Source organism: Cydia pomonella, chromosome 7 (assembly GCF_033807575.1).
Source record: "Cydia pomonella isolate Wapato2018A chromosome 7, ilCydPomo1, whole genome shotgun sequence".
NCBI classification, from domain to species: Eukaryota; Metazoa; Arthropoda; class Insecta; order Lepidoptera; family Tortricidae; genus Cydia; species Cydia pomonella.
The window spans coordinates 7,741,869-7,767,776 of record NC_084709.1 but is presented as its reverse complement, the minus strand read 5'-3'; the positions used below and the strand labels follow the sequence as shown (position 1 = coordinate 7,767,776).

Genomic DNA, 25,908 nt, shown 5'->3' with positions numbered 1-25,908 from the left:
AATTTTCATATACAAAGGATGTTGTTGTGAATTGATGTAGGTGGGGTCCGCACAGAAAGTCCGTTCGGTGGAGACGTGCCTCGGCCGCATTGCCTCGGGCAAGACCGAGAGAGATGCTTCGCCCGGCTATGTCCTCGCGAGGCGGCTTGTTTTGTGTAGGCCCGCCTTACCAGCAGTTTTCTCACTAGATTCTCATTGGACTTCATGGTAATTACGGTATTCATAAAGACTTAGAACTATATATATATATATATATATAGTTGGTCAAACCAATTTGTCAGTTAATAAGAACAAAAAAAACTATACTCGTCCTTTTTTTTGGGTGCTAGTACTAGTGTAAAACAAAGATAGTATGATTCTCTCTGTCTATGTTGACATGAGATCGTCCTTTGACAAACTATATATATAATTATGTATGTTTATGCCTATGTATTAATTATATTACTTGTATAGGTAATCATAATGTTGCACGGGCTACTAGTTCTCTGCTTTGCCCGAAGGTTGACTGGTAGAGAATGCCTTATGTCAAGTCCGCCTTTTGGATGATTGTATTTTCTTTTGTGCAATAAAGGTAAATAGGACTAATTAGGGATATTTTGACTTATTCGGAATGGGCATAATTGAAGAATGTAGAGATATAATAATCTAAATTCTTTATTTTACTTTGAGCAAAAAAAATCATAATAATTTATACGTTAATACATTATTAAACTTATCAATAGTATACACGTAACATAAACGGAATAACATGTTATAAAATCTAATGGAAATGTAAAACATTCAGGTATCTAATTCACTTTACTATAGTAAAGCTGAAATAATTGTCTAAATAGCCTCTGGCGTTTCATATACTCTTCTTGTTAGACGGCGAGGGAGGGTTGCTGAACTCCTTCATGAGGGCGTCCTCCCGCAGCTCGGCGAAGTTCCTGCGGCGCAGCTCGAGATCGGGGTGGTCGTCGAGAAGGCACGCCTGTATGTTCTTGTCGAGCGTGAGCCTCTGGCGGGAGTCCTTGAACTCTTCGACGAGGCTGAGATTCCTTTTGATGCCGTCGACGAGCCTGACCACGGAGTACTCGCCCTCCTGCAGCGTGGCGCCGGCGAGGCGCGCCGCGGCCGAGGCGCGCACGTCGGCGGCGCGCCGCGTGCACCACGCGCGCAGGTTCGCCGCGACCGTCACCGGGCCCTCGAACTCGTTCGGCACGATCCCGTCCACCTCCGCCTCGAAGAACGATAGCAGCGGGAACCAGATTCTCGTTCTAAAATAAAAAATAACTCATGTCATTCTGTAGTTTTAAGTACTTAAGTTTAATTAGCACGATGAAAATCAACATGATATCATATATTTTATAATCATTATAAAAACATGCTTTACTCATGAAATAAGATCTAATAAAAAACAAGTGATCATTATCTAATCATTTCGGGAAATGTTTCTAGTTTCTGAGAAAGTAACCATTATAGATTGTAAAACAACAAGTGTTGATAGCACTCGACGGCCAACAACTGTAAGTGTAACAGCGAAGAGGAGTGGCGGCGATGTGTCACGCACTCGCTAGATTAATGCGCTAACTATGTAGCGGCGGGTGTGGGCGAAAAGGGCACTAACTGCCACTCCGACCGGGTGCCGTTGTTTATAACGTATTACTGCCGCATTCGTTAGCCTGTTACTATAATTAGAGTAGGTAATTAACATTTTAGGGCGCGAACAAACATATACATAGGGTTTGTGTCCATTTATGACAGGTTATGAAATGCCTGTTATGTGTGGGCGTTTTCCACAAAACCGCAATCCAACTTTTCCATTCAATAAAACACTTTACAGTACATATGGTGCTACTTTTCCGCACTAGTGCGTAAATTAGCACATTATGTAACTATGTCGAAAATTTAAAGGGTCATATTATATGTATTTGTTTATATGTACTGTAAAACGTACGATACATGTGCGAATAGGTAATTCGCAACTCGTGTCGATTTACTCCCTTCGGTCGTGTTTTAATTTATCGCCACTCGTTACAAATTTCCTATTTTTCGCACTTGTATCGTAAATAACTAATAGCATCCACCTCTACAGGATTGTACCAGGGTAAATTTTGACGACCGGTCTGGCCTAGTGGGTAGTGACCCTGCCTACGAAGCTGCTGGTCCCGGGTTCAAATCCTGGTAAGGGCATGTATCCGTGTGATGAGCATGGATATTTGTTCCTGAGTCATGGGTGTTTTCTATGTATTTAAGTATTTATAAATATTTATATATTATATATATCGTTGTCTAAGTACCCTCAACACAAGCCTTATTGAGCTTACTGTGGGACTTAGTCAACTTGTGTAATAAAGTCCTATAATATTTATTAAAAAAAAAAAAAAAAAAAATCAAAAAGTTCTTAGAAATAAGGTCATAAACAAACGAATATTTTTTTTCCCATTTTATTATTCTACATTATTTGCTTGTTGTTCTATACATTTAATATCGTTTTTCAAGTTTTTTTTCCTTAAAAAAAAACGACTTTAAATTTGTCTCGAAAAACTCCTCTACAGCACGCATAAGCGCGCTGTCGTCGTCAAATTTAGTTCCGCGAATGTACTCCTTTAATTTTGGAAATAAGTGGAAATCACTCGGAGCTAAGTCTGGCGAGTAAGGCGGATGGTCAAAGATCTCAAAACCTAGTTCCGCGAATGTACTCCTTTAATTTTGGAAATAAGTGGAAATCACTCGGAGCTAAGTCTGGCGAGTAAGGCGGATGGTCAAAGATCTCAAAACCAGCCTGGCGGATAGCAGCCAGAGCCATCTGTGACCGATGAGCCGGAGCATTGTCGTAATGGAAAAGCACGTCAGCACGCAATTTTCCTTGGCGTTTTTTTTTATTGCCTGCCGCACTTTCGGGATCAATTCCGCGAAGTAGGCACCAGTAATTGTTCTCCCTTTTGACAGGCAATCAATGTAAAGGATTCCATCCGCATCCCAGAGAACTGAGGCCATGACTTTATCTGCCGTCGGAAAAACTTGTTTTTTTTTTATTGGTGGAGAAGATGGACGTTACCAGGACATGCTTTGTTTTTTCGTTTCAGGATCGAAATGGTGAACCCATGTTTCGTCCATAGTAACGAAACAGCGATAAAAAGTATCCGGGTCATGCTTGATAATTTCAAGATTTCGGTCTGCAACCTCCACACGCAAGTCTTTGTTTGCCTGGGTTAACACACGAAACCCATCTTGCTGACACTTTTTTAAAACCTAAAACATCTGTTATTATCGAATGTACACTGCCAAATGAAATCTTTAGGGTATCTGCTAGATAATTGATAGTGATTCGCCTGTCTTCTAAAACCAACGGTTTGTTGGTTAACTGAGATAGAAGGCCGACCGGAGCGGGGGTCATCTTCACAGCTTGATCTACCTTTTCTAAACTCTGCCACCCAGTAAGCGACAGTGGAATATGGTAAAGCATCAGAGCCTACCGTCTGCTGAATATAAAAAAAAATCCTTGGTAGAAATTTTCTTCATACACAAGTACTTCATCACGGCACGTAGCTCATTTTTTCCATAATTGAACGTTTTAGTCAGCGTCTTTCACAAAAGACTCATTTACAATATAATGGCGGGAACAAAAAAAAAACTCAAAAATTACATCATAGTGCCAGCTTCGAAAAAAAAACAAACCTCAAGCAAAGAGGTTTTACAAATACGTAGTTCTAAGGACTTTTTGATTCCCCCTCGTAGCCATTCATTGTTATCTTTTCGTAATATTCGGAATATATTCCGACATTCAAGGCTTGCCCTGATAAGTAAAATGTTCTAATGTAATCAATGACTAATCATAGATATGATGAGCAACGCTCAGGTTAATTGGGTTAAAGGTTTTTAGGACACAATGTTAAACCGTGTGACTTTTGTCCAATGCCCATTGACACAGTAAAAACAAACAGAAGTAATCATCGACCCTACATGGATTACGATATCTAACGCGCGAGGCCCAGCGCACACCATAATATTTAGCCGTTGCGCCTGTTCCATTCGCCATGTCGCTACCTACCTCTAAATGGAGAGAAACTGTTTATTGTATCTTCATTTCTATTGATAATCGGCGGCGAATGTGAATAGAGCAAGCCACCAGCATCGTGTGACGGCACTATGGCTTCGCCCGAACTGTCAAAGGAGCGTCTCCCGCATCATCGTAGAAAAGTACGTCGTACCCAAACTGTTTGTTTTTGGTGTATTAAATCCTTTAAATATTTAAAGTTGTATGTTACCTACTCAGTATAACACTACCAACCTGGATGAATCGTTGCGCATAAGCGCTTGGTTGTTGGACAGTGTGTGGTAGTAGAGGAACAACCGGGAGGTGATGTAGAAGGCAATGAACACGTCGATGGAGTAGTGCTCGTGCGCCGCCAGGATGAAGAAGATGCCAAACATGTTCATCACCCACGTCAGGATGTGGAGTAAGTACAGGCTGCGGGATGTGTCTGCGAATAAAAACACTCCTTTTAAATTAAAGGGGGAAAAATATTTACGCCCTAAGTGATATTTGAATACCTTCCTTTCCTTCCTTTCTTTTAACATTTTTCCTTTAATTCATTAAAATGAAATTAAAACGCATTTGCTTGTTATGAAATTAATTTAATTACACTCATATAGAAGGCAACTAACTATATTATCGGATGTTAATAAGGTTCATAATATGTCAAATTCAAATCAAACTTTTTTTTTTAATTGTCAAAACGATTTGCCTATCTCAAGGCAAGTAACTATGTTCGTATAAAGTTGCCACACACATGTGCTCGTGAGAGGCAGAACAAGATACGTCTGCCGTTCTGACGTGTCATTTGGTTTTTTTTTAGCAGTAGGCAGACATGAAAAATGAAACTGACAAGGACAAACAATAATAGCGCTTTCTCTGCTACTCCTACTGAAAGTCCTTAAGACCATCTCGTATGGCCATCAAATCACCCATAGTGTTTTTGCTTCAACTACTCTTCATAGTAGTTGTTTCAGATTTATTAAAAATATTGTTTGTCCAAAATAACTGCGGTCTACGTTTTTCTAATAATTCTTCATGGAGTGAAATGCCTACCCACCAAAATCATTTTAATGTAAAATTTTGATAAGGCTCGCACTGCAATGTATTACAGTTATAAGCTTGGCTCTACAAGAGATCTGATAACTTTTTAACAGTGCGAGCCTTATTGTTTCGTCTTGGCAACATAAAAATGTTAATGGTGGGATTTCACTTGTTTTTGTAAGTCCATCCCCATAATTTAAAGGGTTTGGGGATGATTTATTAAAAATTCTGAAATATGTACCTGGGGGTATCTTTTATACAATCTGCTTTTTACTGGATTCCTCCATACAAATTTCAACCCCCTTTTCCCTCCTAACACTCATCGCCGGGGGGCGGGTGATGGTGGTATGAAAGGGGCCCTTTAAACCCTTACGGCGTGATTTTGGAGTTGAAAACTATTATATAACCTTCCCCATAACAAAAATCATCTACATACCAAATTACAAGTAAATCGGTTTAGAGGTTATGGATTCCCCATACAAAATTCCACCTCCCTTTTCACCCCCTTAGGCCAAACGTACTACGTATTTAGGTTTTAGCCAAAAATACATATCAAATTTCAGCTTCTTAGGACTTCAGGAAGTACCGTAAGAGTTTTGATGATCATCAGTGAGTGAGTGAGTCATTGACGAACTCGTTTTTTAAGATATGAATAAAGTTTAAAGTATTAGATCTATGAAATTTAAAATTTATATGCTTAATAAGTCCACTATTGACATCATATCCCAAGAATTTTGTTTATCTGGTATAATCCAAACCCAAGTTATGAGGGTTCAAAAAATGACGAAGCGGTTCGAAAAAAGGTAGATAGTGCGCTTCGCTTTGCTCGTCTTGGCGGATATATTTTTTTAATTTACCTTTAACATCCCTTCTCGAAACGCAACGCAATACTTTCAGGAGCTTACGAAATACTTATCCTTGTTGGAAAGATACCAATGTCGTAATTTTCCCGATTATTAGCTATACAACAGCAGTTTATTTTAAATTGTTAATTATCAGCAACAGCTGGTCATCTGTTAGCGTAATTAGACAGACATACTCGTACTGGCACGGGAGTAGAATGTATTATTTATCATGCAACATCACGATAAACATTATAAATAGTAATGACTATTAAACGTCATGATAAAAAGGTTACCAGTAGAGATAACTTTTATAACATTCACACAGCGGTAAAATAACAGCTACCTAAATAACAGGCGACTTTAGAGTTTATAAATGATTTGTATCTAATACTAACAGCTCTAACCTAACTATTGTAGAGGCACGTACGAGCCACATAGAAATAATCTCGCAAATTTTAAACAAAAATACGAGTATGGATGCCGCTAAAGAACGCCCAATTTACATACTAGGTAGAGCCAGACGAAGCTAAGTTGGCAGATATTTTGACAGCACAAGCTGTGCAATTGTTAAGTAAACGTCATCCTAACAAAAACAAATGTGAAATGAGAGCCAAGTTCAATATTAAGAATATGTGTCGTTGTCGACTCGCCGGCAAAATAATTGATATCTATATAGGTGCCAAATTTTGTGCTGTGTAGAAAATCCTGAAATTATAAAGGATTTGACTTGGCTTTTCACCAACAACCAAATTTTGGAAAAATAACACAGATCAATATAATACCTAGCCTATCTGTAAAAACTAGCATGGTTGTTGCGTCGTCAGTTCCTTTTTCTTTGAACTTGCCTGGACCGCGTGTCTAGATAATTTTATAGAATTTTGACATTTAAAATGAATGAAACACTTGCGCAGTCTGGGCTATCAAAATCACTGCCGACTTAGCTTGGTCTGGCTATAATATTAATTTAAAAAAATAACATTTTGAATGTACCTAATAGCCGTACGCCTTGGAGGGCTATTTATAAAAGGTAAATTTGGGTCATCGTATTTTGTACTACTTTGTGTACTTACTATAGTTTTTAATAAATACTTCAAAATAATATCAAATAACGGAATAAAATAAACAGCACACAAATGAAATTCGAATTATATATACTTTTAATATTATCTCAGGTATTAGCGAAAAGTAAAAATGATTTACATAGGTACTTTAAATTACTGGGAAAGAAATGTATAAAACGCGCACCAGTAAGCGCGAGCTAGATGCAGTGTCATGATTGTATTCGTATCATTCCAATAACGAATCGAGTTGAGAGTTTTAACTTCGAATAGGCCTTCTGGGTAATTTATCTTAGACGAACGATGCACACCTCGATTCATACTCGACGAGAATCAATCAGCCTAGACTAATATGTGTACCTATTGTATGTTTAATCGAGCGTAGAAAGCTCGCTCGCTCTAGAAAGTATGGCATGCGTTCAGAGTTTCAGAGTAGCTTGATAGCGCTAGGTCTTGATCTCTGGATACGATATAATAACGATAGTGTTTTTCTCGGTAAACGCTAACCAATAAAACGTTCCCGTCGTAGGTATACGCTACGCTATACAAGACAAAGATAACTGTCATAAATCTCGCGCGATTGAGCATTTGGACATTACGAATCATCGAAATATCGCAGTGAATTATAAAAGAGTAAGAACTTCTTTAAGAGAATAGTGGAATTAGGGGCGCTGGGCGACCGCTTCTCCGTATAAACTTAGTCCCCATTTTCATTTCTTCTCTAGATATTAACATTATATAAATATAATGACGCAATGTGATGTACATTAACCATAGCTTTTCCCCTTCTTTTGTCTTTTTCCGATTTTATATATAGTAGTTTTTAAAAATGTGTATGGAATTTGTTTTTCGGTCCTAACTCATAATCAATAAATCGAAAAAATCAAACGACCCCTTCATAGCTATTAAATATATACTCGTTTGTGTGAAAATATATAGCAGAGTACTCGAATAACGTATGCGGAGTGAAATCTGCACTAAGTTTGGAACATGTAAAAAGTAAAAAAATAAAACAAACTGAAATTATATCTAACTGCCAATTTAAAGTCTATATGTATGTCAATTAATCCGGTAGTAGGTCAGTTTCATGAGCAATGCATTCTTTCTCTTGAAATGGTCAATTTAGAAGAACACCGTCGCGAAACTGTATGTAATTTCTCCAGTACTATTTCCCTGTGGCCGTAAGCGAAGATAGTGGAACATTTTGTGGAAACGGGTTAGAGCTGAAGGTCTGTTTTTAATATTTTTGCGTCCTCTTTCTTCACAAAAACTACCGCTAGAAAGTCTGATTCAGGGAAAAATTCCAGCATTAGCTAGTTTTCTGGGAGAGATAGATAAAAGATAAGGAAGGCCCGGTGAGTCACAAAATCTTACAGAGAGGTCACGAGAACATTCAAATGTTGCAGTAAAACGGTTTAAAAATATCTTAATGGTATGGGCATCGGCAAACGTTTATGAAAAGTTAAGTCAGACGGCGGACTTAACTTACCGAAAACAAAAAAATGCTCTGAAAATGCGGATACGTCATATAGTCAAAAATGTAAAAAACAGCTGTTTTTGCATTATGGGATTTATGGGGTGCTAATCATATGTCACTTAAAATAGAAAGACATGGCAAGGTAATTATTATTTTGAGAACACCAATGGTTGAACAGACGAGAATGTGAAATATGTCGAGCATACGAAGTTTCCTAAAAAAGTTTTCCTAAGGAAGATAAAACTAACTAAAAATAAAGCCAACATTTGTGTTTGCGACACAGATGGCTTTAAAGTACCTTAACTGCCGTTAAATATCTCGCATTGTAGTAAACTTTATCTTAAATTTAACATTGTTAAATACGTTATAAAAAACATGAATATTTATAAAAAATAACCATGTTGTTTTTATTTAATACGACATTGAATTTTGTACATTTTTCACTCCGCATACGTTATAGCGTATTACGCGCTAGTCTGACTTGAGTGAGTCCAAAGCCAAGTCCGTGCAGTTTCTTGCAACAAACGCATGAGCATGTCTTGCATAGAAATAGTTTATATGCGTTTTATATCGGTACATTCACCCTACACCATTTTTAATTTGGTTGATTTCTTCATCCGTCGCACAGTCGAAATAACTATAGAAAGGGTTTCGTTAAAAAAATTGACTATAAAGAAGTCTCAAATCATAACACTTTAATGACACATTTTACTTTTAGCAACCATTTAATAGTATCAGAGGTCTCCGGAATCATTGACGATGAAGGTGATCTTGCTTCACTTCACTTTGTTTTTGCCACGTCTTGAACGCGTCGAACGCAAATAATAAAGCAAGGGTAAGACATAACAAGACAAGTTTACTATACTACAATTGTGGTACAGCAATCTGGGGGCCGAATTTTGAATCTCGAGCGCTCGATTTCCTTCCGATTTCTTCGGATTTCCTTCAATATCCATATACTAGGCATTTAAATTCTACTAATAGAAATGAAGACGAGAGGTCAATATCACGAGATATCCGATTTCTATTTCAAAGATATCAATTCGCCGTTTACCACAGATTTTCCAGTAACGAAATCGAGAACTCGAAAACGAAATTTAAAAATCGGCCTCATAGTCTACAAATTACTGTCAACAGAATTTGACGTCTAGTAGACCGTACTCCAAAATGTCTATTTTCTATGCGTTGGTGCTGATTTTAATAGGCTACGATCACAACCAATAAAATAGAATAATCTTGATGTCCAGATGCGAGGGGTATTTGCGTGCAACACGTTCACCCGTGGAGATACGGTTATATCCGTAATTGCCTTGGCTCGTACATAACGATTATTATGGGTTTCTTTTACGATCTCTATCTTAACTACGATTAACGTCAATTTAACAAACAATGAAATTATTGTAAGCAGTTGATATACTGCCAGATAATAGCGTCGTTATAAATGTTACGTGACGCTCTCTCCGACGCTCGTGGCGTCTTGTTTTCAATCACGTACGAGTATATTAATGACCTAGTAACACGCATTATTCGATGGCGTTATAGAAATAACGCCACGGAAACGGAATATTTTGACTGATTGTGTTTTCGTTTCCAAATCGTGTGCGTTTTGTTAATCGTTATTGAACTGTTCCCGGCGGTCACAAATGGGAATGATTCACTCTATTGCCCCCAATTTGACCTTGGTGGGACAATAAGTGATCATACACTCGTGATTGTTTAATATGTTGGATGCTGTATTGACGTTTGATTAATACTTAAAAATAACATTTATTTAGTAAGTGCTAAGGGCAAATATTTAATTTAATAATTAATAGATCTAAATACGAAAATAAATATCAGCTCTATTAAGAGACTTTGAGGCTTTGACGCTGCTGTGGCAAGCGAGCGGTCAACCGACGTATCTAGGACATGTTATTATAAGAACTGATACAAACAAAGTGTTTAGAAAACAAGAATACGATTATGATGTACGTATTTGTATCCAGGCCACGCGATAGCAATGTCAACAAAGACTGTGCGTCAGCAAAACGAACTATCGCTTCCTTGTCGATAACGGAATTTGTATTTATTGACCACGAATGTTTTTACCAAATTCTAATAAGCGACTGTTGCTAAATATAACTACATAAATAGGTAAAATGTAAATTTAATGCGCATTGTTTTTGTTAAACTTAATCTAATATGTTAAGCCTGTTGTTTACTTGTTATTTGCGCATTTTCTTCTTGTTTTTCTTTGTAGGTAGGTACTGTGCTAAAACACAAAATAATACCATAGAGTTAAGATATTACTTAATAATATGGTTGACGGGAGTACCTAGTAGACATCCATACAGCTTAGGGCCTGTACACAATTTGTGTGTTTCATTGTTTGTTTGTTTCGCATCGCATCGCAGTTTTGTGTACAGACCCTTAGACTTCTCAATTAGAGTTGAAAATTCTCGAAAAAATCAAATCTTTTTATAGGACGTTTAGAAATTTTCGTTTTTTCCGTATTTTTCAGATTTTTGGAAATGATTGCAAGCACTTCGATAACAAAACACACGACTAATCAGATAATATCTAAATTATGGATTAAATGAATGGAAAAATTCACAAGATCTTTTCAAAGTGCGTTTTTTTTTTCAGACTTTTCGTTTTTTATCGAAAAAATATGTGTAACATTGTTTTTTTCCGAATAAAACTTAAAAAAACATGGCTTTTAGAAAAACGGGAATTTATTTGGGTTTTGTCAACCCAAATAAATTCCCGTTTTTTTCTCAATAACCATAATAACGATAACGTATTTATTTTCTACACGAATTTCTAATTGCTCTGGTGATGTGTAAGGCAGAAGTCGTCATTTGTGTATACAAACAAACCAACTATGTAGCAATAAACATGGTACACTCTGCTCCGATTTATCACAGCACAAACATGTGTGGATTTCATTAAACTTTGGCAGGGTACACGATCTCAAAATAACAAGCCATCCTTCAGTAAGAATTTCCGTGTCGCGTAGAGAAGGTCTGCCGGCCCGGAATCTTTGTTTTGTTCTATTTTACTGAAAAGTTTAACCTCCAACTACTTTTACTTTATACGTCAGTAAGTTGGCGCGTGTATGTGCCGCAAGTGTGATAAACCGCAGGTCACCTAAACAAGAAAAATGTTATCTAATTAGATACACGCTTACAGAATGTGAGTTATTCTTTGTTCTGCTAAACTGGCGTGTGTATATTATATCTATAGTCTGGCAAACCAAATTTGTCAGTAAATAACACAAAAACCTATCCATATCCCACCCACCCACTTTCTTTTGGGTGCTAGTAGTATAGTCTTTTTTAAGCGCGAAGAGTACGGTGACATTAGATTTTTTTTATTCCATGCCATGGACGTTTCAGATCAATCCTTTTTTAACAGAATTAACTTCAATCCCAATAGAACAAAATACATATCTTCGTAGCTTACAATAAGTAAGTAAGTAAGTAAGTAAGTAAATATACTTTATTGCACCAACAATTATACATTTTACATACATGTAAAACTACAAATGATTTTTAAAGGAAAATAGAACCAGGTAACAACAGGCAATATCTCTTTATAAGAGACACAAATCACCAAATGATATAATATTAACTGAACTCAGAGTTTGACTCTACTTAAATATCTGAGAATAATAACCAAAGCACAAAAACCAGGCTAAAAGAAGACTTTGGTAAAAGGTATTTTATTCACAAGATGCTATTACTTTTAGTTAATGAGTGAATGAGACAGCAATCCGCAATCACTTTCGTTTGTTTAAGGCTTGTCACTTACATAGTAGTTATATATTAGTTGTAATATTTCCCGGAATTTCACCGGTCATTTGTTAAAATATGTGCTGAGTTTTTACTTGTACCTAAAGCTTCCAAGTTCCTTTATGTGTCAATTTCTTGTGTGATCGCGGGCTGTAAATCACATACAGGAAGAAAAGAAAATACGCACGAACTGGTAACCTTTTATCGGTGAGTATCGTTCAACTTGGATGATATTAATTTATAGGACCTAGGAGAAGAAAAAGAAGAACCTAAACATAAAAATCAATATGACTAATATTTTTTTGTTTATGTAATTATTTTCGAAATTTTCTGCTAACTATGAAAGGTTATGTTTTTCGCATACAACCTCGGAACAATAAACTATCGACATTCATAGCTTTATTTAGTTTAATACAAAAAAATACATGAATGATAATTGTTTAACTTTCATTATATACCTATTAATCCTGTTAGTTTGACCAAAATAATATAATACTCACTAGGAGACTTGTTTTACATGTGGAAAATGGAAATATACACTGAAAATTATACCCTGACAACTTAATAAAAAAAAATAGGCGTCATTGAAGCGTATTCACAAGGTTTTCAGTAAAACTACCAGTAGGAGTAGCTTTAGTATAATGTGGTTCTATAAAGTGGGTTAACTTTACACACACATGCAGACTAAATTTTACACTCGGCATTTTACACAGATCTCCAACTTGAATTCATAAATTTTTTACGGTTAATACGCTTTCCAGATACATTTATGACGCGGTTCCTTCTGAACCTACTAAAGCTGTGGAATTGGCTCAAATATGTGTTTTCAGCAGCCGTTGCTTTCGTATTTAGCACATTTTCTATAGCTATGCATAGCTGTAATCCATAGTTCCAGGTTTAGAGTATAAGTAGTAGTACCGCTACGATGTCTTATTTAACAAATTAATAAATAAAATGTTCGCTTTGAAGTTTAACCACAGCAGTTGGACAGCGTCATTGAAAAAGATTTTGTTTTTTTAAGGAGGGTTTACCCTCCATACAAAGTTAGTAGGGAGCAAATATTCATTACAAAACGAGACTTAATCGCGTTTAATTAAGTTTTAAATCCCCTTTTATAATTATTAATATCTAAATATCGTGAAAATTGAAATATGAGTTGGGAGCAATATTGCTGTAGCTAAATGCTTTTTATTTTTATTACTGGCAACTGTATTTAGAAGGGCAAAGCACACATGCGCATTTCAGATTTCTAAAGGACGAGGAATTATTGAAATAAAAAAGATCAAAAATATTCATTAGTATGTGTTAACGGATATTCGTATACGAATGATTTAAACTGCCTTGTATTTGTTACATTGTTACTATACTCTGGCAATCACTGTGCCAAAAAAAGGCAACAATTTAAAAAATGTAGGCGCGAATGGTTTTGCGCCTTCTTCTTCGTCGTTCTTCTTTCTGAGTCTGACACATCATCTAATTCGTAAGGAAGTTGAAGACGGCTGGTATTCATCTTTGCGAAGCATTTTTTACCCGCTTTTTAATTATTATTCAGAGCTACTTATCGACCGAAACGATTCCGCTCGTATCAAATCGTTTCAATTGCGTCGAATTGTGAAGGTATGTATAATTAAAAATATAAATCATCACCAACAAATCAATTATATGCCCTTTGCAAATTTAATCGCGAATCGTAAAAAATCGTTTCTATTTTGCATTGTCAGAACCCTAGAATTGCTTTTTGACACATGCCACTCTATCCAGCGAGTTAGGAAAATACTATATCATATCATAAGACAAAGACAGTATGATGATCTATCTCTGCCTGTGTTTGAAATGAGACAGTCCCTGGCCAAACTATATTTCAAAATAATCGATAGCCTTAAAAAGAGATTAATCACTAATTTAGAAGTTAAAAATAAATAACTCTGTCCTGATACAATACTGGCCAGGTTGCTGTGGTAAATCTTCACGACACGCACAAAACTATTCGAAATTTAAGATAAAAGGTACATGAAGTGTACTTACATTCAGTGATGAAGAAATTCAGCAGAGTCAACGCAACCGTATGCCCGGAGAACATGTAGTCCCCACAGGTCCGGACGCCGCGGACCGACATGCCGGCCCCGCTCCAGATCTCGTAGGCCTGGCGCAGTCTCCGGCCCCACACAGTCAAGTCGTCCGCCGGGGGGTACGACCGCGGCTCGCACTTCAAGTGCGAGCCCGGCACGGAAAGCGACGTGATCAACATCGTGAAGCAGCGGAGCAGGAATACCGTGCCAGCGAGAGCGAAGAACCTTCGGAGGAGGATGAATCTGGGACAAATGGAAGGAGACAAATGAGTGCATGCCTTATAAAAGGCATCCTAGGCAATTATTTGTAATAATGAATTTACCTATAGGTAACTATACGCCAGTAGGTAACTATACCCTTCGCTCACCATGTTTTGTACCAAACATTAGGGCGTCAACATCTATAAAGGCCCTTCCAAGGATATCGTTGCTAAAATTCTTTGTGTGCTAGATTTTGATATGTTTTGTAGGTATCTAACTACTTTGGATTTCATTAGATAAAATATTTTCTTGTGCCATATTTATTATCATACGGCTATTATGAATGTTCACCTATAGTTATCATGAGAGGTGTCATTAGAGTTGAATAGCCTTCCAAGCCGTTCTAAACCTTTTTGTTATCTTTCTACATAAGTAACAGTAACTACATATGCACACAACAGCAGTGTGAGTAATACATAGGCACTCACAGTTACTTTGATAGGTATCAATGTTAATCAAACACTTGACAAATATCTAGATAAAAGCGCTATTCATTCATACGGCTAAGGCATAGTAATAGTAAATCGGCACTTGATGGAAAACAACAATAGCCGCCTCTTTCTAGATCTTCTGATGAAAAATAAGTATATACCTATTATAATTTTTATACCTAACTAGAAATCTACCAGGCCGTCCGTTATGCAGCGTTATTTTCTAAGATGTTTTTAGAAATCTATAGCCACACTGGTTACATTATGAGTACACGGTACCTATTGTTTAATACACTCAGGTCAAATATTTACAAAGACAAATGAAAAAAGTTGTATAACTTGTAGTAGACATATACAACATACATACTCGAAGAAAACAGGAGACAGGATTAGCTCCTATAAAGAAAATACAAGGCTGATGTGATGTAATGGCCTAGGGATTACAGGGTACCTATAATGTTTCGCTGTATATCTTTAAAGAGGCATCCTATAATATAATATCATTTTACGAAAAGGACACGAAATACTAGTATTGTAACGGGTCCGACGAAACTTAGAAAGCCTGTCTGAGTTTTAAATTAGGCTCACATTAGCCTCGACGGTTTGAGTCCTTAGAACTGACAAACAAAGGTAGCTTGATGACCCAGGGTGGGTTGACGGCCAATGAATCATACAAATATGTATAATGTACATTGGTAATATAGATATAGGTATCATCACATTTGATGACAACAAAGGAAACAATGCAAACATTACCACATTTCTGGCCAACACGAACAAATAATTAGTTTAGATCAAGTGTGAGTTGTGACATGGTGCGTTCAATAATAGACTTTGTGAACGTGTGCATTCTTTTTCATAAAACAAAAGGCATCATAGGTCAATACGACTTGTAAGTACAGACTTGAACGTGCTGACAAATAAGTACCTACACAGGAAAAATCATGTTTACGGTATTACCTAAACATTGCAGATAATGGAGCAAAAAACCACACTACAGGCCATTTGCGTGTTCCAGACAGGACAGTTTGACCCCGTATAAACAGTTAACTCCGAGTTAGTTGGCTAACCCTGGAACGCACAAACGACCCTAAGAAGCTAATGACATAATTAAAAACACGTTAGTAGTGGGCCAAAATACTATTTCCTGCCTTAAAACTTGTCCCTTTTCAAATTGAAATCAATTTCTAATGCAAAAATTACAATGTAATACGTTACATAAACTTGAATAAAGTTTCTTTTTGTGTACCACTAACCAATGCTTTTCCTGCAAAAATAATCTAATAATATATAAGGTTTTAGTAAAGTATCGCAGTTGTTGTTGGGAGATCCCATGTTTTTTAAATATCGGCATAAATACTCTTAATATAGTTATCGTGAAAAAAGATAAATAAATAAAACTTCTACCTAATTCCGTACGTACATTACAGCCCTGGGTCAAAATTACGGACAGCATCGCCTACGTGTAATAATATCTTTTACGAGCAAGTCAAAGTCAAATCTTTATTGCATATCACAAATCACATAAGATGGAACAGAAAGTGTAGAAGTACCTGTGACGCCCTGCAAGGGCACAGCAATTTAAGAGGACTAAATCTACTTTAAACAATGAGAAACCAATAATCTAAACATTGCAATTAAATACATGAGTTTTAGCATAAACCATTAGTATTACCATCAATCATTAGTATCCTCTTCAAAGTATTCACTTAGGGAATAATAGCATTTATTTATTAGAAATATTTTTAATAATTTAGTGAATGTAGTAGTCTTTTCCTGATTTTTTATAGAGTTAGGTAACTTATTATATATCTTGATCATCATGTAGTGAGGGCTAGACGTTACAATTTTCATTCTCGAGAAGGGCAATTTAAGTTTATTAAGATTCCTGTTATTTCTTCTAATATCTGTTACTGGGGTATATAGTTCAAAATGTTTTCTTACAAATTTACTGCATTCAAAGATATACATGGAAGTTAAGGTAAGTATTTTAAATTTAATAAAGTATGGCTGGCATGATTCCATTTCCATAAGATTAATGTTGGCAAGAATTCTTATGCATTTCTTTTGAAGAATAAAGATTTTATCGACTTCGGTACTTTGTCCCCACAGGACTAGACCATAAGACATTCTTGAATAGGCAAAAGCGTAGTACGCCGTGAGAGCCGTATTGAAGTCGGTGCCGCGTTTGAGATGCTGGAGTGCGTATATAAAAGAGGAAAGTTGCTTTGAAAGTTTAAGGATATGAGGTTTCCAGTTAAGGTGGGTATCCAACTCCACTCCTAATAAGGTAGCAGAACTAACAGATTCAATTTTAATATTATTATAGCAGAATTGAATTGGCAGTGAGGCTTTCTTTTCTGATATGGTTTGAATTGAATAATTAATGATTTCCCCAAGTTGAGTTTAAGATTATTAGCTTCTAGCCAATTTTCGATTTTTTCTAAAGTGGTATTTAATTTATGTTCAGCTTCGAGAATATCAGAGCAGGGAAGAAGTACAGAGACATCGTCAGCGAATAGCACGCTATGGTTTTCTAATATGTTAGGGAGGTCGTTTATATATATGAGAAATAAGCAGCATCCTAAGACGCTACCCTGGGGGATGGAGCAAGTAACAGCAACTTTATCGGATCGTGTTTGTTGAATTTTGCCAGTCTGAAAATCTGTGTATTCTACTTCTACATATTGAGACCGATTACTGAGGTAGGATTTGAACCACTCATGAGCTAATCCTCTGACTCCTGTAATATAAAGTTTTTTTAACAGGGTTTCATGGCAGACTGCAGCAAGTGTGATGAAAAAGCTATTTTCTGCTGTTAAATTTCAAATCCCCACCCGACACAAGCATAATGTGTATAGTTATTTTTTTGTAACCACCACAACCCTTTTTTCCTTTTTACCGCTCTCTATTCTTCAAAAACGGATTGTTGTTTCTTCATGTTGGCTGGTGAAATTGAGTTTTAGATGATAATTTTCAATGATGAATATTTATAGCGTTTATTTGGATTTGTTTTGTAATGTTTTTACAGGTAGAGTCAGACCAAGCTAAGTTTGGTATCTATTTCGTTAGCTCAGACGGTGTAAGTGTTAAGTAAACGTCATAATTTCATAGAAGTTTTACGTTTAAAATAACACTTGCACCGTCTGGGCTATCAAAATCGCTGCCAATTTAGCTTGGTCTGACTCTAGTGTTTTCCTCGCATTGGTGTGGTGCAAAATGTCGTGTTCCACTCTGTAGCAAAGTTTCTTTAACCCTCAGCCTTGACCCTCGCAACGCTCAAGATTCCACTTTTTGAACTTCGGAATCTCTCGCTTGCTCGGGTATCAATATTAGCACGATGAGTTAAACAACAATTTTGCCCCCTTGTAAAACAAATAACTAATGTTGGTTTCCGTCTGTAGCAGCTACCTAAACTAAACGATGTAACCTGCATAGCATAGTAAGTATATGCCCAACCTGGGGTTGAGCTTTAATTGTGGTTTCTGGTTCCATATATGTATATGATGAAGGTTGCTGTGTGTTTCTGAAACATGTATGTGTCATGTTCACATGCAATGCACAACTGCATAAATTGCATTGCTTATTATCCATTATGCGCATCCTTGAACCACGGATCGAATTGACAGCAACAGGAAACTGACAAGTAGAGATGTTCGGTAACTATTCTGCCACTTGGCCGAGTATTCAGCCGAATATTGCGTACTATTCGGCTGAATACCGAATATCTATAATAACACCAACTTATGAAGAAAAATTGCATAGTGTGTCGCAAACCATTACAATTATTTTAATATTTAAAATGTATTCAAGGGAAGTTGTTATAAATTAAGATATTTTTTTGAGAATTTGTTGCTTGCAAATGTTTTTTTTTTTATATCATAGGATAGATTTACTTGCCTGAAATACGAGTACATACACTGCTAATGAGTATCAAAACTTCAATCTTAATAGCAAACATGTCCCTTTGTAGTCGACCAGTGTTCATAATAAACGTGACCGACGTACACATTTTTTACCGAATATTCGGCGGTTTGGCCTAGAGTGTGGCCGAATATTCGATATTCGGCCTAAACCACTATTCGTCTCATCTCTACTGACAAGTGAGTGTCGGAAGGGATCATTTTGTGATCCACGAGTGTTCAATCTGACGCGTTAACACTTTCCCTGTCCCGCGAGTCGCATCAAATATGACTCATGACTATCAATTTATCATAATATATTCAGTTAGTATGACAGCAAAGTTAAACATACATGATTTAAGGCGCGGCGGCAGTGCGACTTCTTGCTCTGCGCAGTACGTACTATACGCACTTGCGTATAACGTATAGCGTTTACTCAAATTGTTTATATATATATTTTTTATTGATTCAAAAAATTTACACAACATTACAGGGAACTAATACTAAGGTTAACTGGAAGAGATCCCATACAGGGATAAGTTCGCCTTTGTTGTATTTAATTTAATCTGTAACTGTGTTTTTCGTGTTTTTATTTCTATGTACAATAAAGTATATACATACATACATACATACTAATACACTGTGAAATTTATAATAGACAGTATTTATACAAACTAGGTACATGAAACAGTCTAGAAAGGACAAACAGAACAAATGTAAGAAAGAAAGACTAATACAAGACAGAAGATTCTCGCTTATCCATCGTCTCACAGAACTTCATTCATTCTTTATACAGCACCATCCTACTACTTGCAAATGGGTACCTAATGATTCTCCGACAATTAATTCGCAGATTATCGATTCGCAGACAACAATAACAACTTTTGGCCGACTAACTTTACGCAGACTCTTGGTTCACATACAGTTCAGATCGCTTTTGTGTAAATTAGTAGAACTATTATTGGACGATTTTCATTTGGCAGAGTAATATTTTGGTTTAAGGAATGTTTAGTCGAATAACGTTTCACATTTTATACATCGTTATTTTCCAAATAATTTTTTTTTACAAAAAATAAGAAAATCGACTACAAAAAGAATGAATTAAAATATTTTACTTACTTTTTTAAGTATATGCGTTAAGCATAGTTTAGGTTTGAATCAATTTTTAACTTAAATATGAACAAAAAAAGCATAGGTATTGTACAAACAGCAACACTCTTAACCGTCCACCGATGGACCTTATGCCATTGTACGAGTAATAAGGTCCACCGATGGACAGTTAACAGTGTGGGCCATCGTTCCTATGCAATATAGGTTTTTAATATCTGGGAGACTGTATAAAACTCAAAAATACGTATTTTCCCAGAGATAGACCTAGCTAGATCGATCGATAACCCCCATATAGCAAATTTCATCGAAACCGTTAGAGCCGACCCGAGATTCCCGAAATGTATAAATAGTATATATGCAAGAATGTTCTGCGTATTGACTACTCGTGCAAACGACTATTATGCTTAATGACATTCTACCACACGTTACTCGGTCAAAGAACCCATCTGCAAATCGTTGTCGGCGAATCGAAAATCGGCGTATTTTTTTGTCGGAAAATCAATAGGGCACCCTTGCAAATACATTACATTCCGGTGCTGATGCGAGGAGCGCGTTAATATATTTTAGAGCGCGAACAAGTGGTGATTTGCAATAGGACATAGTACGTGTTTTAGGCACAACTAATAGGTGACGACTTCGTGGTCGAAAATTAAATTGGGCCTTAGCCATAAATGGAACGAACAGGCGTATGAGCTGTGCAACCAGTTCATGGCAGTCCGAGTTCCCCCGTAAGACATTACATATAGTAGTCAAGAGCCTGTAGTTACGCCTTACCTCTAAGGAATTAAATCCTAAAACGCCAAACAGGAACTTTGGTGGGTACAAATATGGGCAATACCCGTGAATCTTTTTTATAGAAGTTGTCTATTAATAATAATAATCTAAATGTAATCTAATTATATATGTTGTATGAGTTGAATCTTTAGTCTCCACGTAAGTATCGACTTAGGGTCCATCTCTACAGTTCATATTTAACTGTGGCAGAACTTAGAACATCTGCCACAGTAATGGTTTACAAATAGAGACATATCACGAGTTGTCTAATTCAATACTATTTGTAGCTGCTTTACAATATTAGTAATCAACTAAACGAACAATTCAAAACAAATTGTGTTCATTACAACGCTCATTATAATTCATCCAAAGGTAAACAAATATTAATCAGCCATACGACTTTCTGATCTATATGAGCCTAACTATGTATCTATGTAGGTATCATAATAGTACATTACGACACAAGTGCGAAAAATAGAAAATTCGGAACGTGTGGCGATTAAATCGACACGAGTTGCGAATTACCTAAGCGCACATGCATCGTACGTTTTACAGTATATATGGCCCTTTGAATTTTCGACTTAGTTACGTAATGTGTTAATTATCGCACTAGTGCGGTAAAGTAGCACCATATATACTGTAAAAACCCTAAAACCTTTACTCCGAAGCGGTAACCCTGACTACGCAATCTCAAGCAAGATTTTTTTCACGTGCATACAAATAAAGTAGGTGAACCATGTAATTCACTGAGGACACAATCTCAATTTTATAAGTTTAACACAATCAGACTTCATTTAATTTCTCTTGACGTTTCGAGTGTGTGTTGCATAATTGTAGAGTGGCCTCAGAGCTGTTGCCTCTAGACGTGATCGAAGCCACCCGTCGCCGTAACTAGTACCTATAAATTGGCTCGATAACCGCAAATAGGATAATTCCGGGAAAAAGTCACCTTTTATAGGCCATTATCGTTGCCAGGTGGTTGCAACGTTCTGGTCTGTTTGTAGACTAGTCAAAATACGGTAAAATCAGCTTAATATAATCCATAAGTAATAAAGCAACGGCAGGAAAATACGCCATAATCAAGATTAATGAAAACAGGTCAAATCGTATGGAAACACTATACAAAGTGACCCGTTTCATTTTCTTTTAAGTGTATACTCAAAAAACCTTTTTCCTTTATGGTAAATCGTGCATTATCGATGGGAAATTCATTGTCCTCTTTTACAGGCACTACAGGAAACCACACTTGCCCTATTTTCTTTGATTTCCTTTTCCATACATTAATAAAATGACACGATCACTCTTTCGCATTCACCCACGTCCCTCCGTGCCCAGGGGGAATTTGTTTTCCCACCAGATCTCTGCCGTTATTTGGGAACACCCTATCCATGGTAGAAACATTAAGACAAACATTAAAAGCATACAACCGAAATTACGTCAGTGACCATGATTCGAGTGGTTATGACGCTTTTTAAATATTTCCATAAGTTTAGCTAGCGGACCCCAGGCTGCTTTAGAGAGCCGTAGCAAAAAAAAACCGCTTGAAATTGTATATTATGGCTCACCTGTGTTTATGGAAGAGCAGCACAATAAGCCAGATAGCCAAGAGCAGCGAGCCGGTGATCTCGCACATGTCGAATGCCCATGGGATGTGAGGCACATTATCCAGGAAGAGGTCCGGCAGCGGTGGGTATTTCTTCATGTCTGGAACCTTGTCATGTACTATCACCATCACCACAGCCGTCACCCACGTCACGAGGAAGACATACCCTTTTGAGAAGAGAAAACTTTAAGTTGTGTTATAAAGGGTATACACATTGGGATTCAGAACTGTATAATATTGTATATTCTAAAATATTGTCTGTGGTCTAATTGCTACTCCATTATTTTTAGATATATTATATTATATATATAACAGCATGTTTTATGGGAAAATATTGATATAATTTTCTCACATGTGTATAATAAACAGTGGTGGCCAAACATTAACCATTACAAATTGAACCATAAACCGTAACGGATGATTACAGTTTACGCATTCTATTTGTAATGGTTAATTTTCAATATGGTACATTCTAATTAACTTTCGGCCAACACTGATAATAAACACCCCTATAATGGATGTGGTATCGCACCAATAAATAAACATAAACTACAAAACTTGAAAAAGAAAGTTGCTTTAAACATTGGCAACAATTTACCATAAACTAGAGTCATAGAGCCGCTTAAGTATGATATTTCATTAATTTTGGTCTGTTTTAAAAGAAATGACGCCTTGTTGGCCAGATTGGCAGTTGGCATTATGTTGAAACCAGGGATCGGAAACCGGTATTTTTTGTATAGGAACGAAAACGGTATTTTTTTCGTTCTTTGTTAATTATTTCATTCCTAATGTGGCTATCTAATAATACGAAGTCATTATCTAAAAATACACCTACATTTAGAGTATAAAATAAACTGAAATATATGGTTATCCAAGTTTTTGCAAAAAACCAGTTCCAATCCCTGGTTGAAACCAATAGGGTTCTTGAGTGTATTTAATAGTTATTTACGATACAAGTGCAGAAAATAGGAAATTCGCAATGAGTGGTGATAAATTTAAACACACCCGAAGGACCATATGTACTGTAAAACGCTGTGTATCATACAATGTTTTACAGTACATATGGCTCTTTAAAGTTTCGACATATGCACGCAAAGTGCTCATTCCCGCACGCGTGTGGGAAAATAGCACCATATGTACTGTAAAATAAATTATTTCACACCATGCACAAAATACGGTACCAGAAAAATAATAGAATAAAACATAGACTGCAGTTATTTTTTGACATAATTTCTATTTAATAAATCAGAGAGAACTAAGTCACTTGGTCTGTTTTTCATATAGGTACCATAGTCCCTAATTGTTTTGACAGTTCGAAAAAAAAATTATTTTGAATAGTCAATCAAATAACCTATTGCACAAAGCGGTAGACATACTCCAAATTGACTCTTAAACGTTTCATGATTGGTACCGTTAATCTTAAAACTTTCAAAGGTAATGGATGAAATCTTGATGAAATGAAACATTTTGTTGATGTGTTTATAATGCCAATAATATAATAGTAAGTCTATATTTTTGTATGTATAATAAAATAGAAATATATAACATAATTCCTGTTTGACAAACATTACCAGCTCAGATATTAATAGGCCCGCCAGACATTCTGCTTGGATAGGCTGGAAGGATATTCTTACAGCAATCATTAGTGTAGGGAACAAAGCTTGACAAATTATGAGTCAATTATCTAGCAAGATACTCTTTTTTTCACACAACACAGTCCATTAGGCAAAACAACTAGGATTAAAAAAAAATAAAAATATTTTTATTTTTTCAAGAATTTGGCATTACAAGAGAGTGCAGTGCAGTGATCCTCATACTAGGCTCAGCCTGTAACGTGGGAATCTCAGAGAAGTATTGAAATGGTGCAGTTCTTGTTTTAACAGAATATATTATTGTTAAAGCTACTAACTTATATATAACTCATATGTCGTTTATGAGTTATTGAAATTTTGATTTTATTTCAATAAATCAAATTTGAAATTTAAATGACATAATCAGTCGGGAGTTAACGGCCTACCACTCCAAGGGATAAGATAGATACGCTGGAATGTACAACATACAACATAAGATCTATATTGGGTGCTATTTGGCACATTTGGAGATGCAACAATGTGTCAGAGACATGTGTATGACCAATAATAATAATGTAACACATGTTTGGATGAATGACATGTTACTTTGTAACTTACCAAGGGCTAGAGCAGTTTTCCAGATCTCTGGTTTCAACTTTGATGCCTTTGCATCCGGAGAAAAGGTTGGCACACATTCATTGTTACTCTCATATGAGAATTCACTGGGCAGTTTTTGTTGAAGATTATAACTAAGGTGCGACAAATTAGTGCCGAGGAAATTAATGTTCGTCGAAGGATTCACCAGCGCGTTCTCATCGCAGAGGCCGAGCTCACACATAGCCCCGCGATTTTGTCTCTGCAATTTCTTCACTGACAGAATAAATCGCTTTCTTTCACCAAGCTTCAACTGATCGAATGGAAACTCGTAGAAGTCCCTGTCCACGAAGGACAAGAGACATTGGCCATCTATGTCATGAGATTTACAAATATCTATTATAAAGTTGGATATTCTGTCTTTATGTAATAAATCTAACACTTCTTTGTTAGTCCAGTTTATTACATCCAATTCCATTGTTATACACACACACTAACTTGTCCTAATAATATTAATTGTATAATTACACGAATAATTTTAAGAATAAATTATTTAACAAATATTTACAGCTACACTGAGACATCCCAAACAAAAACTGACTATTTATCCAATGAATGAATGGAGTGAAATCAAATGTCACACACATACATCGCCACTATACGATTATCGTACTGTCAACTTGATAATGTTGCCAGCGCAAATATTAAAAAAAATCCATTAAGTCCTCTACAGACACACCTCAGAGGGAGTCTTGCACACGGCGCATGTAACTGGACCAAGTAGAAACTAGAGCTCTCGCCTGGGCAGTTTAGGTTTACTCGGTAGACTACCATAACAAAATAAATACTACGATTGAACGATGCAAATAACTGGAGCAGGTAAATAAAGCACACTTCATCATACCATAGAATAATTTGATGTCATATATATGTGTAAATAGTACGTGTGGTATGAAAAATATCACGCTAGTTCTGCTGGGAGGATGCTCTGTAGCAGAACCAGTTTGCAACAAGGTTTACAAGGAAACTAAGCATGAAGATTTTTTTCAAATAGTCATAGAAATTTATAGATATAATGATATTTTTTGATCCATTTATGTTTATTAAAGAAGAGGTGGTTCTACCGGAGAGCATGACGTAGGTACTTAAATGAAGTGTTTCTATTAGTTCATCCTCGCACATCTCTGGAGGAAACGCAATAGACCGCTTATACTTGCTCAAGCCGCACAGATCATGCGGGTTAAGAGGCTGTCAATACCTAAAGCGCGCACACTGTCTATTTGTATCGGAGTAAATGAGATAGCACTGTCGCATGTTACTGGGCCTGGGCAAGGGAATAATAAGAAAAATATTTAAATAAAAAAAAGTGGATTATTAG

General features: G+C 36.3%; 1 protein-coding gene across 1 annotated transcript; it reads right to left on the bottom strand.

Moving 5' to 3' along the window:
• Nucleotides 1-638: 638 nt before the first annotated feature.
• LOC133519722 (ceramide phosphoethanolamine synthase-like) lies at nt 639-25,163 on the bottom strand. The gene is made up of 5 exons (XM_061853783.1): nt 24,555-25,163; nt 22,328-22,532; nt 14,241-14,527; nt 4,274-4,466; nt 639-1,256 (listed from the first exon to the last, which is right to left on the bottom strand). Exons 1-5 carry the CDS (start codon nt 25,006-25,008, stop codon nt 845-847), a joined length of 1,551 nt encoding a protein of 516 aa, XP_061709767.1. The 5' UTR covers nt 25,009-25,163; the 3' UTR covers nt 639-844.
• Between the last annotated feature and the right edge of the window lie 745 nt (nt 25,164-25,908).